Source organism: Chamaea fasciata, unplaced genomic scaffold (assembly GCF_029207755.1).
Source record: "Chamaea fasciata isolate MVZ Bird 193981 ecotype frontalis unplaced genomic scaffold, bChaFas1.0.hap1 SCAF_8, whole genome shotgun sequence".
In the NCBI taxonomy this organism is placed as follows: domain Eukaryota; kingdom Metazoa; phylum Chordata; class Aves; order Passeriformes; family Sylviidae; genus Chamaea; species Chamaea fasciata.
Genome location: NW_027094093.1, coordinates 5235948 through 5252782, shown reverse-complemented (window position 1 = coordinate 5252782; position 16835 = coordinate 5235948). Strand labels below are relative to the sequence as shown.

The following is a 16835-nucleotide window of genomic DNA, read 5'->3' as shown; positions in this document are numbered from 1 at the left end:
TTAAGGTTTTCAGTGGTGCCCATGAGCCACAGCTTTCAGCTGTGGCCAAGTTATTTGTCCTCTGTGTTAAAACCATATGAGAGATCTCAGCCTATTTCTTCTCTTGAAATCCAAACACAAATTGTCATCTTGCTCTCAAGTTTTGACTTCTTTTAGAGATGAAGTCTCTTTTAAGATTTTAAGATGTCTGGTCAGTAACAGTATTTTCAGAGCTTGTTTTAAGAAGGGGAGAATGAAGCAAAATAGTGAATTACCCACTTAATTAGTTAATTACATATCAGCTACCAAAGCAAAATAATTACTTGTGTATTTTTTCGGTTGCCTTTTCAAATAGCTATTTTATTAAATTATTTTGATATGCAAGACATTCCTAATATCATTGTTGTCATTGAATAAGAAGCCTTCATCAGAACTGGAAAGATTAATTAGAATTTGATCTTCCATTGGCAGCTTTGGCTTTTGATGGTAATGAGGTGGGTTTTTTGTTTTCAGTGAGATGATGCTTCCTGATATTAACCCTCTCTTAGGGGTTTTGGGACTATTCTGTAGTACTGGAGTTCCTAAATACAGTTGCACCATCAGCTGTGAAACATCCTGGCCATACACGTTTGCAGAAGGAGATGTTGAGTCCTTCCAGTGTTCAGATGTCACAGAAGTGCCTGAACCTGTGTCCTTTTCCAGGCAGGATGCTGGGTAAAGGCAGGACAGAGATTCAGGCAGAGTCAGTGCCCTGACAGTGCAGGTGAGCTGAAGCAGGGATGGAGAAGCCCAAGGGATGCAGTTTGCAGCTGGTGGGGGTACTGAGGAAGAAGGTTAATCTTCAGGACCTGTTGGTAGGAGACAGAGTCTTTGAAGCAAAGAGTTTCTTGCCACTGTGTCTCTATTAGTATGGCACAGTCATCTCCCCAGGCCTGAACTTGAAGCCAGATCACAGCACCTACTGCATTTTTATTAATTGAACAGTCTGGCCTGGCCTGGCTTTTTTCTGAGCTCTGTTGTGCTGGGCAGTGGGCCTGGAGCTGTGAGAAAAGAGAAAGCAATGTTATTTTTTCTTTTGACATTTTTCAGCTGTGTGTTTGAGAAGATTTTTATGCTCTTAAGGTCTCACTGCTCTGGAAAATAAAAATGTAAAAGTTTGAGAAAGGGCTCTGTTACCTCACAGGTTTCTAGACAGAAAGGCTTGTTTTCTTATTAGATATGGTGTCAAGACTGAAGGAGGGAAACCCCAGTGCTGCTACACCAAGGAGGAGTAATCATTTAAGAGAACTCTCACAGGGGAGAGTTACTGTTAACTGTAATTTAAAGGAAGAGGAGCAGATTTCTCCTGAACCTTAAAATTCACACTGTGAGTTTCTATCTCTAACTGGCTGTTAAACAGAAATACTCTTTTATATTACTATACCCATGCTGCTGCATAATGTTTCCCTCTACCAGAGCACTCCCCTTAAAGCAGTTTACAGAGGAGAGCAGCATCCCTCTGTGTGTTACAGACAGGGAGGTGGAAACCAAAAGCACTTACATGTCCAGAACTCCTCACTGATCCCATAAGGAGAGGCAGATCTAGCAGTGGGGCTCCCAAGGCTCAGTCAGCTGCACCTTACAGCCAGCAGGACTGTCTTAGGGAGGAGTCCAAAGGCTGCCCTGTCTCTGTGTGCTGGTGTTTGTGGCTGTATTTCTCCCCACTCTGTTGGCCAGGGCTCAGTGTGGCTCACGTGGCTGTGCTCTCCCTTACAGGTCATGGCTATCGGCCGCACCTTTGAAGAGAGCTTCCAGAAGGCCCTGAGGATGTGCCACCCCTCAGTAGATGGCTTTGTTTCACACCTGCCTATGAATAAAGCCTGGCCAGCCGTTGTAGATCTGCAGAAGGAGCTCTCTGAGCCATCCAGCACTCGGATATACGCAATAGCCAAGGTAACAAAAGATAAAAAGACCTTGAATTACTTCCCTTCAATTGGAGCTACCGGATTGGGTCAACTGAGGTGACAAAGGCTGAGTATTCTTCATTCCCTTGCTTTCCTCTCTCAAGCTCACTGGGAGTGCTTTGAATAGGATTCTTGCTTATGCTTTCTGCATCTTCCACTCAGCTGAACTGGCCTTTTGGTGGTACAATCTTAGCCTGTGCTCATTGCATTTAGCATCAGGTGCGTTCTGGTGTCGTGTTACTTTAGTTTGTAGCTGAGTGCCGGTGGACACCTCGATTACTTTCCTCTCCTGTGTTATTATATTTGTCTGCTAAACATTGGCTAGTGTTTAGGCCTGATTTACACTAGTGTAAGTGCCAGTCAAAATTGGTCAGTTTTGCAAATTACAAAGGAATAAATTAAGATCCTTTTGAGAACTGAAACAAAGGATGATAAAGAATGGCAAGCTGCAGTGTGTGAGAGCACTGTCTACTTGCAATGGTTGCATTACTATGGGCTTGAAACTAAAAGAACTGCATAAGTCTGTGTTAAATTTCACAGACAAGAAATCCCCTGTTCCTCAAAACCAGCTTAGCTTCCTGTAGCATTCTATTGACCCCTCTCCTGTCACATTGGTCAAATCACTTCAGCCTTGAAGGAATCTGTGTAACAGGGAGTGTTATTGTAAGGGGACTAGGGTGTGAATTTATTTCTTCCTTCCTCTTCTCAGTATTTGCCTGTGTATATCATGTGGTAAATGTGGGGTTAGTTACTTTAGAAGGTAGATGCTATTCCACACTTTGGTTTTGCTGCAGGTAATGTCCATCTGTCCATACCCTCTATGAAGAGGAGGGCACAGCTGTCTTTTACAGCTCCTGCTTACCTGTTGGCTTGATTTTTTTAAGATTGCAAAGCTTCCTGGCAGGGAATGCCCAATTACTCTTTTTTGTGCCCCCGACTTTGTGTGGAGTCTTTAAGCCCTTTGTGCTCATGTCTAGGTACATCTCATTACACCTCCACATGACTGAGGAGCTGAGCCTGTGCTGTGTTAGTTAAAAGGTTTTCATGTAGCTGTTCCTCTTATAAATGGCCTGAAGAAAAATCACAAAGTGTTTTATAAATGTGTGGCTTGTCCAGCTGTTCTCTCTTGCTTTTCAAGCTGGGGAAGTGCATGTCTTCATCCTTCAGCAGCTGTGTTTGGGTTTTATTACAGCCTTTTTCTTGTGACTGTGAGAAAAATCTGACTTCTTGAGTCTCTGAGTGGTTCCGAGAGATTTTATGAAAGATTAAAATTAGACCCATGCTAACACAGGGAATCTGGGGACATGAAGGCGAGTTTGGGTCCCACTGAGCACTGGGTGTTCCCAGCTGCTGATATTTTCACTGGGATCTGTTGGGAAAAGCAAGAACAAACTCCTAGTCCCTCCTTATAAAGAGCTGTCTCTGCCCAGCACAGTGCACCAATTCATCCCCATTATTGACTGAGTCAAGCTGTGTAAGTTAGAGGTGCTTCTGGCAGCTGGGGCTGTCTGCATGGAAATCCCTTCCCAGCTTGTTGACATGTAAAAGCCAGCAGTAAGTCCCCGTTAGCCATCAGCTCAGTTTGAAACAGGATAGACCTTTGCTATATTTTATATGTCTTCTCCCCCCTCCAATGCCACCAGTGAGCCCTCCAATGCTTTTTACTTTTTCTCTCTCCTTTGCCTGCTGGATGATGACAACAGCAACTGTTCAGGTGCAAGGAAAGGGAGTCCAGCTGCCATTCAGAGCTGTTGCTGTTGTAACGGGGCTCCCTGTTGTCATGTAAAAGAAGGCACAGGAGAGAGGCTGACATAGATGAGACTTGTTCCTTGGCTAGAGTGGGAGTGCTGCAAGGATGGAACAGCCTGATGAGCAGGGATGCTCAGGTTGTGTCAGGTGTTTTCTGCTCCTCTTAAGCTTGTGTGCAAGTGGCCTCAGAGGGCTTAGGCTGTGGAGTCGCTGCACACTCTGTTTCACACCAGGGCCCTGGTCTCCTCGCTGTCCACACTGCAGATGTGTAGTTTGCACTTGTGTTGCTATCCAGAGGCAGCTAAATACTTTCTTTGGTGAGGAGCCAGGATGGAACTGAGGGAACAAGGGTGCTGGCCCTAGAGGAAACAAGGCAGCTGAGCTGTCCTCCATTGCTTGGCCCGGAGGCCAGGCTTGCTCCATGGCTCTTGGTGTGAAGGCAGTCCTGTAAACCCCTTGGCTGCCCACTATGGGCCAGTCCCTAAGGGATGGGATGCTCTTGAAGTTGAGCAGAGCTCTAAAGTCACCCTGTCCTGCTGTGTCTCTCTCCTCCTGCCTCCATAGTATGTTTTGGCTGTACTCCTTCATGTAGGTTTAAAGAGAGGAAAGCCATTGGAATTCCGGGCCTCTCTGAACAAACCTGATTTGCCCCTGGAGTGATAGGGAGCAAGAAATGTCTCCAAACTCATTCTTCTGTCCCAGTCTCCAGATTTATGCATCAGGAATGAAGATGGTTGATTTTCTCTGCCCCTCCTCTGATGGCTGAGTGGAAGGGATACATTTTTTTCAGTTTCCTTTGAAGATCCCTGGGATTTTGAAATAAAATGTCCTAACCAGCTTAATAGTATGTGTGTGTGTATGTGTGGCCGAGGGACCATTGACTGAGAATTGGAGATCCTGAAGATGTGCAAGCCTGCATGTGTTTTTTAAAAACAGATGAACAGAAAAAATGATTTGATCACATCCCACTAATGTGGGATTTTCACCACTGCTTATGAGCACAACGGATATTCCAGTGAGCAGTTGTGACCTCTCAGAACAAGAGGATAATTGCAAGACGGAGATACAGGCAAGCTGCCTCTTGGGAATTCTTTAGAAAAGGCAGAAGGTGGTGTCAGTATTTTGCAGAGAGCTGCTGGCCATCCCTTTTCCTTGTGGGTGGTGCCTCCCTGAAGTCACCCATTCCTCTGAGCTGGCAGATCTCCCCATTGCTGAGGCCCATGGTGATGATACCAACATTGTGCAGAAGTTTCATAACTCAGGGTAATAATGCTGTGGTGCAGTGGACCAAGCTCATTCCTGGATTAATTCCAGAATTTTCTTCAATGGCATTGCTCTGGCTTTGTTCCAGGGATGCTGCCCTGCAAGAAAACAATTAAGCATGGTAAGAAATTAATGAGCCTGATTACTTCAGCTCAGCAAAGATACCGTGCTGGCATTATCATTATGGTTGATTATAGTTGCCTTGTCAGGAGAGTTGTAACTGTATACCACTGATGAGACCCAAGAAATTACATTGATAGAAAATACATCATATTGAGGGCTCTCTGAGGTGCTGAGGTTTTTTAAATATTACGATGTTTTGTAACCCATTGTCTTATGAATAATACCTCTGTGGGGTTCCTTTTTATCCCATGGCTGTAAAGAATTGATTTCAAAAATCCCCATCAATAACCCCAGCAAGAAAGAAGGGAAATTTGAATAGTCTTGACATTATCTTGAGGTAGAGGGAGAGAATCTAGAGGTAGTGCAAGGCCACATGCTTTGATTCAGCTCTGTATTTCAAGGGTATATCAAGATTTATGCTCCAAAGGAAAACATTCCTTCACAGCTGAGAATCTAGAGCTTCCAGTTTTACATTTGCAGCTAGGAGGTTGGCAATGGGCCTGAGATTTAGGCAACTTGAGTGGCAAGAGGTGCAGATGGACGACTGGTCACTGCAGCCTGAATGTGGCTCCCTGTAGTTAGCTGAGCATGTTCTCAGTGGTCACCCAGCCTAGCTGCCATCAGCTTGTCTGGCTGCTGGCTCTGTGAGAAGCAAAATTACCTTTCTCACTGAAATAGAGGCCAGCTTTTGGAACCAGAGAGCATAGGGAGAAGTGGCTGGTGCCTCCCTGCACTCCTTCTGGGGCACAGTTTCTGCTGCTGCAGGAGACAGGGTCTGGAGGTAGATGAACATTTGATTTGGACAGCTTGATTTACAAAACTTTTTTTCTTTATGATATATACTTGCTGCTATTGGTTTGGAGACTGGATCTGTATTAGTGCAGATATTTGATATTTGCAGATGTGTATTTGTGCTAAAGGGGCTGTTTGGTGCTGTCCTGTTTTTGGCAGGCCTTGGACAATGAAGTCCCCGTGGATGTCATTCACAGACTCACAGCCATTGACAAGTGGTTCCTGTATAAGATGCGCAGCATTGCTGACATGGAGAAGATCCTAAAGGAAGTGAACAGGTAAAAAAGCCTTGTCCTAGGACACAGTCCTTCTGGGAATCCTGCTCAGAAACTTATGGTAAGCACAGATGCAGTCAATGCTGAGAAGTTTATTCAAGTGCTTGGAATAAACAGTGTTGTCTTAAAACCCAGTTCATGGTCTCAGTCAGCAGAAATTTTTGAGCACACTCTTTTTGGTAAAATAACTCCTTGGATTATGGAAGTTATGGTTTATTTTGGAAAATCCTCACTATCTCTGAGACTAAGACTGGGAATGTGGATGGCCTGTGATGAGTAATTCATGTACCAAGGACAGGGTTGCCTTTCAAACTCAGCACTGGCTTGTCCTGACTTACTGCACCTGAGGGTCACATATACTGCATTTTATTTCCAGCCTCGACTATTGATTTTTAAGCTTCTCTGCTTTGCTGTGATCATGCAGTATGTGTGAGTATTGCTTTTGTACCACGCTTTCAAACATCTATGGTTCCAGACATATTTAAATATAAATCTTCTTCCTTCAAGAAAAATGACCATATAAAAGCCAACAGGAAAGATAGCAGTAAATTAAAGGAATGGGCTGTATTTCAGTACAGACTCTTGCTGATTTGAGCTTTCCCTTCATGTTTTACGAGGCCGGGAGAGCCTCCTTGCTGAGTTATTGGCCGGGTGCAGTTGGCTTCTCTGCCTCTGGTCCCCGCTGTGGCCACACGTGTCACCACACGATGGCACTGGGAGCGCGGCGGAGGCAGCGCGCTCCGAGCCGCTCCTCGGTTCACCTGCGTCATCTCTGCCTTTTGCCAGCTGCGCGCTTTTAATTGAGCAGCTCTTGCTCTCCCTTGCACCCGGAACAACCGGGGTCTGGAGCTGAACGAAAATAAATGCGGAGAGAGATGTGGAAGAGAAGGAGTAGCTTGATTATTTGCAGAAAGCTGTTTTTTGGGTTGCAGAAGTTTTTGTCCTCTAACATCTGTGTCACACTGCATTAGTATCTGGCCTCTTAAACGTGTATGTGCAGCTCCTGAGGGGGAAAAAAAAAAAAAGCCCACCATACCCAGAATCGGTTTGAGCTTGTCACTGTTGGAGTGGCGTGCTCTGGAGTGAGGCCCCACAGGATGGCTGCATCCTCAGCTGGTGTAAATCCAGCATCACTGCACAGAGGCTCATCTTCTTGAGCCCTCCTATATCCCTGAGGTTGCTTTCTCTTTCTCTGCAATGGGCAACAGGTGATTATACGACCAGTGATCAGTAGCTGGTACCACCCTACACAGCTTTTCATCCTTGTGGTGCCCAGGCAGCAGGCTGTACAGGCAGCCTGCTACAGAAAGCCCTGGCACAGTATCCAGCCTCGCATTTTTATCAGACACAAGCAATGCTGTGTCCCTTGGAAGTGGATTCTTGCAATTCGAATCAGATTGTGGGTGGTATCACAGAGACAATCCCAGTAGGGTTGGAAGGGTCCTTAAAGATGATCTAGTTCTAACCCTCTGCCATGGACAGGGACACCTTCCACTATGCCAGGTTGCTCTAAGCCCTGTCCTGGTCTTGGACAATTCCAGGGATCCAGGGGTAGCCACAGCTTCTCTGGGCAACCTGTGCCGGGGCCTCACCACCCTCACAGGGAAGAATTTTTTCTTAATAGCTAGTCTAAATTTTCTCTCTGTCAGTGTCAACCTGTTCTCCCTCATCCTGATGACACCTTTTCACTGGTCCTAAAATCACAAACTGGATACAGTGAAGGTGTTAAAAAGGATCCTTAGGTGCACAATTCACCAGGTGGAAAATGGCAAAGATGCACACGTAGCATAACGTGTACACAATTTTTATATGTTTAGCAAATCAGCATATCTGACAAGAATCCCCAATTAGAGACATAAGTAGTGAGATTATTCCCCTCTTTGAATTCCCTCTCTTTTAGGTAGGAGCTAAACTTTATTTATGAAGGTGTGTCTCAGAGCTGGTTTCAACTGTGTCTTTGCAGACAGTCTAACCTTGGACCCATAGCTTGGAGCTGCTGGGGAATTCATTTTGTCCTTCTGTCCAATGGAGTAGGTAAAATGCTACCTACAAATACTGTGATAGGCTACAGAGCTACAGATATATGTGTAAAGAATATAGAAAACAGATAAAAGAAAAAAAAGGCAAAAATCAATTTGGCATCACTGTCACTCCATGCCCTTTAAAACAGTCTCTCTCCATCTTTCTTGTCGTCTCCCTTCAGGTATTGGAAGGCTGCAGTTAGGTCACCCCAAAGCTGTCTCTTTTCCAGGCTGAACATACAAATTATCTCACCCTCATTCACTTACCAGTGCAGATTTTCACTCCACTATAATTGCTCACACTTTTGCAAGCAATGTGTCTTACCTTCCAGCCAGCACTGGAGGGAGGGGATGGACTGTCCAGCTGCATTACATTGAAGGAACAATGGCAAAGAGCCAGGGAAAAACACTTGGGACTTGAACTAAGAGGCTAGTCCAGTGAGCCACATCAGGAAATGTATCTCTGCCACAGCCAGGGGAAAGCTAATTGAGTGATGCAGATGAGACTTGGCACACATGTGCTCTTCCTGCAGCCAGCTGTTTCCAGTCCCCAGCATGCCTGGCATGTGTTCTACCCTGTGCTGCAGGACGATTTCCAATTGAAAAGAATGAGAGGTGATGCCATCAGTGCTTTAAATCTTTCTGTTGTTAGAGTACAGTTACCAGAACCAGAAGGAGTTGCCCTGTTCCTGGGCATTGTTGCTGTCACAGGCTGTTTGGATGGATCCACCCCTTCCTTTTTGTCTCTGTGTCCGTTTGGGCGTTCTTTGCAATGAGGCTTTGGATGCAGTTGGAGTAACAAGAGTCTTGATTTGGGCCCTGCAGAGCTGTTGTAGAGACTGGTAACAGGGAGACGGTCTCTGCCAAGAGGAAATGAAGAGCTAGAACAAGTGGGTGTGACAGACAGATGGGGAAGGGGGATCAGAGGCAGGTGGAGGCCTTTGAGTGCAGTTCAGGAAGCAGCACTCACACACCACATGCTGCCTTGCATCCTCACGGTGTGCAGCGATTCAGAGGTGAGCACTGATACATGCAACAGATCTGCTCGCATGTGTGAAAGGCTGCGTGGGACAATGCACTGCTGAGGGAAAAACTTCCCTATAAATATTTGTGCATTCTCTGTGGTGTAGAGGCCAGGACAGCCATTTGCAGGGACAGTAGGCGCTGGGAAGAGCACCCTCTGCCCCATTTACCTTTGTCCCATTGAACTTTTTTCTAAAGAAGATTGGTGCTGAGTGGGACTGTATAGCTTTGGCATGCTGCAGCAGTGGTTCCATTTGAGTCTGCCTCTGGGCCCTCTAGGATGGAGAAGTTGTTTCAGAGATGTGATATGGCTGCAGGAAAGCAAATGGCCTGAGTTGAATTGGGAAAAGAAAGCCATTTTGAGCGTACTTGTGAGAATAACAAGTAATATCACAGACATGTCAAGCATGTGCCTCTGCTGTTTCTCCTGTGACCTCACGTATTTTTTTTATTTTGGAAAGTTACATTTGAGAGGGTTTTTGTTGTTGTCTGACCAACTGCCTTTATACCTGGAGTGTAATTTTAACTTCAACCTTCCCCGGCACACACATGCACATAAACAAACAAAACCACTTGTACACACTCACATGGAAAGAGCAAGCACTGTCCCATGCTGTCAGTCCATGAAGAGGTGATGGTGTATGAAGCAGTGGCTGTGCAGTAGGATGTGCAATTATCTGGGAATTATTTCCCTAGATTTGGCCTTGCCAGTCCCGTGAATGAAAATGGGAAGAAGGGCCTGGAGACATCCCGCTGGCTTTTCATCACACTGACAGCTCATGAAGGAAGTGGAAGTTTGGGCAGACCATGTCCAGCTGTCTGAGGCAGCAAGCAGTGAAATGTCCCTTTTAGCCCAGGGCTGTGGACCCAGTCCTGAGCAAGGTCCAGTGATACCAAGCATCCCCAGGAGGACAGCTGAAACCCAGGCTTAGAAGTAACATCTAAGGCATACTTAACTAGGCCTAGGTGCAAGGGAATTTTGGAATTTACATCTATTCTTTGACTGTTTGTAGTGAAGATTTGTTTGCATGTAGCCATGATTGTTTTTATTTGTTCCTGATTTTTGGATCCCTGAAAACAGTGGCTGTATGCAAGGACAATGTACAACAAGCATGATTAAATGGACGTAAAGAGGTAGGCAGCTGTGGTGAAATCATCACTTAGGCCCAAATGACATGGGGAAAAAAACCTTGTTGAAAATCAATAGGATTTGTGTTCCTAAATCACTTAAGTATCTCTGTACCCATGGAACCTGCAGTTGATTGTATTTGCCATTGCTTGGGAGCTCACAGGGATGGGGGAAAAGTAGAGGTAGTGGGGTCAGGTTCACTGCTGCAGAAAATCTGGGTAAAACCCAGGAAACCCATCTTGCAGCAGACAGTAGTGTGAGCATATTGCTCAAAGAGGGACGTTCCAATATTGATTAAAGGCTGTGAAGTAGAATTCAGTTGAGGAAAGAGGAGCATAATAAACCACTGTTGTGAAGAGCAAAGCACAGAGATGGTGAGCTTGCCCAAAGTCTCAAAGACAGTCTGGCAGTGCAGTGACTTGAACTCTGTCACCTGAAACCCCAACTCTTCAAATTAACCTTAATGGAAACAGCAGATCGTCTTTTTGGCAGATACTGAACTAGCCAGCCTGCTAACAGTAGGAAACGATGGCACCAATCATATTTTGATAATTTTACCCTTTGGAGCTTTATTTTGAAGGAAAATATGTCCTTGCTCTGTGGGTGTTGTGAGAAAACACCTCCTGGCTTGTTGTGTGCTTGAAAGGAGTAAGTGCAGCCCTGACTATCACTCTTGCTGTTCCCAAAGAGACATGGCTTAATAAAGGGGAAAGACAAAAGTGGGAGGGTGCAGACCCACTTTAGCCCAGCATTTGTAGCTGGGTGCTCTGCTCAGTTGCCCATGGGAGAAGTTGTTCATCACAAAGGCCTTTTGGGAGCCCACGTCCCTGGGTACCTGACAGTTTGCTTGCAAAAGTGTGAGCAATTATAGTGGAGTGGAAATCTGCACTGGTAAGTGAACGAGGGTGAGATAATTTCTACGTTCAGCTTTGGAACGACCTAACTGCAGCCTTCCAATACCTGAAGGGAGAAAACAAGAAAGATGGAGAGAGACTGTTTTAAAGAGCATGGAGTGACAGTGATGCCAAATTGATTTTTGCCTTTTTTTTCTTTTATCTGTTTTCTATATTCTTTACACATATATCTGTAGCTCTGTAGCCTATCACAGTATTTGTAGGTAGCATTTTACCTACTGCATTGGACAGAAGGACAAAATGAATTCCCCAGCAGCTCCAAGCTGTGGGTCCAAGGTTAGACTGTCTGCAAAGCCACAGTTGAAACCAGCTCTGAGACACACCTTCATAAACAAAGTTTAGTTCCTGTCTAAAAGAGAGGGAATTCAAAGAGGGTTGAAGTAGGGGAGAATAATCTCACTACTTATGTCTCTAACTGTGGAGTCTTGTCAGATATGCTAATTTGCTAAACATATAAAAATTGTGTACACGTTATGCTACGTGTGCATCCTTGGTGTTTTGTGCTTTGAAACTGTTTGTTGGACTGTGGTGGAATAGGCACAGAAATACAGGTGCTGGAGTGAAAACCTGGCACCAGCAGGTGAGCTGGGAAGCACTGCAGGGAGGGAAACTCAGACAGGTCATCAATAACCTGTGCTCCTCGACAGGGCCTGCTGCATCCCCCCCCTTTTCTCAGCAGCAGTTTCTGCTGACCCCTGTGCTTTTGGGACAGGTCAGAATGTGTCACACAGGTGACAGGTCTTGTGTGGGCATCAAGCAGGCCAGGTGCAGTGATAGTAAACGAGGCTGAGCTGATTTATGCTGTTTGAGGAATTGTCACTGACATATTTGTAGTGCCCCTCTCTAGCTAACTGGAAAGATTACTTTTGTCTTCTTTGTGAACTGTAGGGCAGGAAAGGCTTGGGAACAAGTTTGGAATGCAGTACATGAGGAGAATAAAATACAAGCAGCTATTCAGCACTGTTGTTTGTGCTTTGTGTGGATCTGACATAAGATGCTTTCTATTTGTCTTGTAGAGTCACTGGTAATAATTTCACAGCTGTATTTTCTTTGAAAGCATCTGTACATTTGTGAAAACGCAATATGTATGTTTTCCTTGATGCAGAGGATATAGAGACATTGCCTTTTAAAGCCATTGGGAAGCCTCTGTAACCGGTATGTACAGTGCTAGGAGCAGGGCAGTCTATACCACGGCATCCCAGCAAAGACCTCAAAGCTCTCTTTTACCAGGGGTAGAAAATAGGCTTTCAGGAAATATCTACAGCCCATTTCTTGGCTGTGTTTTGGTGGGAGCTGCTGCTTCAGCTCACTTAATCTTGTGAGTGAGTCATTCAGGTCTTAGGGCACAGTGTGAGGTTCCTGTTACTTAAATCAAGATGCCCGCAATGACATTTATCAGCCCAGGGACCAGAATGTTAAAGGTGCAGAGAGCTGGAGTGACAATTGCTCTGTGAGTGAGATTTGTTGGTTTACAGCTCCTGCTTCCTTAAACGCCCCTTTGACAGCTTTTTGTCAGTCATCTCATGAGTTTCTCAGGAGGGAAAAACTGGTAACAATCTGTCTCCTTGAGAAGGGGAGCAGGGAGAGAATTTATACCATCATCTCATTATTTTAATTGTAGCATGTTCAAAATCTTGTAAAACATCAGAAATAATCAAGGAGACCACGAGGAGCCTTGAAGCAGAGCAGGACAGTGAGGAAACGAGACAGAATATGCTTTTGTACATAACTCAGCCTGAAATTCAGCAGGTTTTTGAAACCCTGCAGGCCTATGACTACTGAGAAAGGAAGAGCTCTCCCAGGACTGGGCATAATGCATTTTGCTTCCAGCACTTCTTACTTTTGGTCCCCTTTGCTTGCCATAGTAAAACTGAGCTTAAAAGTTTAGTCTGGGCTTAAATCACTTCAGACCTGGGAGGAGCTGCGTTCAGGACCCATGGGCTGAGGCAGAACGTGCTCACCTTTGCAGCTCCTCTGTGCATACTCAAGGCACATTTGTAGCTTCTGAGATGAGGCAGAGGTGAGGGTGCAGGGATGAGCTGGCAGGGCACATGTGAACTGGGACATGCACTAGCTGTTTCCCAAACGCTCCCAGCTCAGGCTATGGCTCTCAGTTCACAAAATATTCCTGATCCTTTTGATCAAGACCCATGTACATGTGCCTAAGTAATATGTGAATAGACATAAACATAACGACACACCTAAAAAGAAGCAGAGCCTGATTTGGGAGACAAGAAAAAGAGTGTTTCTTCTGCTGGCATCTTTATTGGAAGGGAGGGCTCTGCTGAAGTGAGCAGGGTCTCCTGATAATTTCAGTGCTGTCAGTGTTCCTCCAGTCAGTTAATAAATTTCTCCAGGTTCTCTGTGCCAGGTGAAAATTTCCTCATTAAGCAAATTTTGTTCCATTTTCTCTTACCATTTATTATTGAAGTGAGTGGATAGAGTTTCAAAGATGTCGGGGTGGATTTTTAAACTAAAAGCAGCTACAAATCAACGCTGGAAGCTGAAACAGAATCACAAGCAAGGTTGGGGAAAAGCTTGTTTTGTTTATAAACTGCAAAATGAGCAGAGGACTTCAGCTTTCTGAGGAGGGGAACAACCATTTAATAATCATGGCAGTGTGCAAAAGTCTAACTGTCTGAGTTTGAAGCTTAAAAACTCCTGACTTTCATTTTGCAAAGGCAAACGTTAGGAAGAGGAGCATTATAGAAGCCTGAAATGATGGTTGCTTAGTCTTCCCTTGTTTCAGGATTGATTCTAAGCCAGTGAGGGGGTTTAATCTTTGGAAGACTTTTTGCTCTGTGTAGAAAAAGTAAGTGATGCTCCAGGGAAAAGTGGGAGGCAGTGATGTAAGACTGAGTCATGTGATTTTGTGTATCCAGGACTGAGAATTTTGGTCTTGTCTTTTTGTGCTGGATTTCTGGTGAGCTTGAAAGGTTATTTGCTCTCAAATATTCAAAGAGATCAGCCTGATTCCACTCTTGCTGGCTTTAGTGTCTCTGGCTTGTCTAAAGGGCTGTCTCTGAGCAAAGGCTGTGGGAATTGCCCCTTAAAAATTGTCACCTCTTAACCTCTGCATATCTGTTTTGCAATCTGCAAGATAAGCATCACCCTACCATCACTGTTTGCATGTTTCTTCATATTATTTCCGTGAAAGTAGAGACATAAATGCTAAAATTTACCATCATTAGTAACTGGAAATTATTCAGTTATGAAAATGTGTGTCCAGTACATGTAGAGAGGCAACTTGATTTCCGTACCAGTGCTGAGGATCTGCAGTTGTGGGATTCAGCTCCCATTAAACATGGTGGACCAATTCTACTGGTTTCTTCTATCATGCTTTAGGAGTAGCAGAGGAAAAAATGCATGGAAAAATGCATGGTTCCACTTCCCCTCTAGGAACTTGTCTTTTCTCTGTAGTATGCTGGTTTTCCTGTAAAAAACTAGTTACCTTTCTGCATGGATTAGTAAGTGGCCTAACCTAATTTAAGCTGCTAGCCCAAGGCAAATGAATCATGGTGCAAAATAATCACTGCTTTTGTTCTACCCTCCCAGCTGGGAGGGAGGGTGACAGTGAATGATATTGTTATAATGAGATACAAGAAATGGAATGAAAACAAGCTGCAAATGAAGGCAATTTGCTGTCTCTGACAGTAATCAAATGACAGCCAGCTATGTGTGTTCCTGAGGCAGAAGGGAGGGAGGGCAAGGGAGTAACCGGCTCTGAAAGAGGCTCATTTTCTTGGGGTCATCAGGTCTACTCGCTCATTCTAAGGAGGCCGAGTCCTTAATAGCCAGTGACTGCTAGCATCAGTTCTGACAGAGAATTGGTGGAGTTTGCCGCACTTGCTTCTGTAAAACACACATCCATGCCTTCAGTTCTGGTGTTCATGATTTGTGTAAGAAGTCCTGCCTCTGAGCTGAGATCAGAAAGCAGAATGGGCTGAGGAGAAGCAGAGGAGTTTCTGGTGGAGGTGCAGGAGCATGGAGACCATGAGTTTTAATAGAGTGTGGTGGCTCAAAGTGGGTCTTACTTTGGGAAATCCAAAACCTGGGAAGCTCAACCTGCTGGATTAGGCAGGACTTTTTAACCATATCAAAAATGGTCTGGGTTGAAAGAGATCTTAAAGCTCATCTCATTTCATCCTCTGCCATGGGCAGGGACACTTTCCACCTGCCCAGGTTACTCTGAGCCCTGTCCATCCTGGCCTTGAACACTTCCAGGGATGTGGCAGCCACAATTTCCCTTCTGACACTAAGGAAGAGGAGGCTTTGCTGGAGTGAGAAGGGTGATGTGGTGCGGGTTGTCGAGAAGATCCAGGGTGCAGGTGGTGCTCTTGCCTGGTGTCCCCTGAGGGCAGAGCAGGCTGTTTGTGGGGCCAGGCTGGGACATGGAGCAGAGGAGTTACTGTGAGTGTTTCTTTCCCGCAAATTCTCACCAGCTTTCCCTTTCTCCTGTGCTGTTGCAGGAAGGTGGAGGGCTCTATTTGCATACTCCTGGGCAAGGAGGGAGGTGGCATTGGGAAATTCCTAGGACAAATCCTACCTATCCAGGGATCTGAACCCAAGAGTTTTTGGTTCCCAGTTGTGCTCTCAGAACAGCTGGTTTAACACTTGTGTGACTCTCACCTGTTTCACACTAGCCTGACTTTACTGAGGGCAGCAGAGCTGCTCTGTGCCTAAGCAAGACTGGAAAATCCAGTCCAATGACTCTTTCATGCTTCAGCTTCCTGAGACATTCCAATAAAATGGTCTTACCCCCCTTCTCCCACACAAATAAAATAATAGTATTTATTTTAAAATACCATCAAGCAAAGGACATAATTCAAAAACTCTGATTTAGGAAAATTGCTTGTTTGTTAATCATTCCTTTTTCCTTATTCAGAGCTTGCTTGCTCATAAAATATTGATTTATTGGGCAGGCAGGAATGCTCTTGGCAATGAAGATGTAAAGCAGAAGTGCTGATAGAACTACAGGCTTTTAAAATGTTTTTGGAAAAGCTAAGCTTAGAAAAGGTAGCTTAGGAAGAGAGGGAGGCCAAAACTGTAAGGGTGGAGTCAAAACAAAGTGGGATGAGGAGTAGGAGAGAAAAGCATAGAGTGAATGAAGAAGGAATGCAGAAGATGAAAATAATGAAGAGCAAAATGGACAGGAGAATGTTGATCTTCAGAAATGTCAGGGGGGAAGCAATGTGTTTGAAATAAAGAGCAAAGCTTCTGAAAAGCAAAACCAGGAGAACAAGAAATGTATGGAAGTGTTGCGAGACCCTGGTTGTAAATATGAATTCAAAAAGGTATCCCTGAACTTGGGACAAGTTGTAGGCATGTCTCCCAGCTCAGCACAGTGGTCACAGGGTCAGGGCACAGTTATTCCTCTGAAAGGCTCATCCCAGAGCTTCAAGAGTTTCATGCCTTTGGCTGGAGTGGGCAGCTGCAATGAGAGGCAGGAGATGGAAGCACAAACATAATGATTGGTCCAGCCCAGTCTGGTGAGGCCTCGGTTTAAAATTTAGACTGATAAGACGAATGTAAGGGAGATATTAAGTTAAAGTTTGGGCATGGAATTGTAGGGATACTGAATCCAAAAAAGGAATCTCTGTAGGCCCTCTGTGGAGGCTGCAATG

At 44.9% G+C, this 16835-nt stretch overlaps 1 protein-coding gene across 1 annotated transcript in view; it reads left to right on the top strand.

Annotated features, from left to right (window-relative positions):
* The window catches only part of CPS1 (carbamoyl-phosphate synthase 1), a 179740-nt gene that overhangs the window by 125116 nt on the left and 37789 nt on the right, over positions 1-16835 (top strand). Inside the window, exons 24-25 of the mRNA XM_066189456.1 lie at positions 1735-1911; positions 6009-6127. Coding sequence (XP_066045553.1) covers positions 1735-1911; positions 6009-6127 — 296 coding nt within the window. The remainder of the gene's footprint in view (positions 1-1734; positions 1912-6008; positions 6128-16835) is intronic.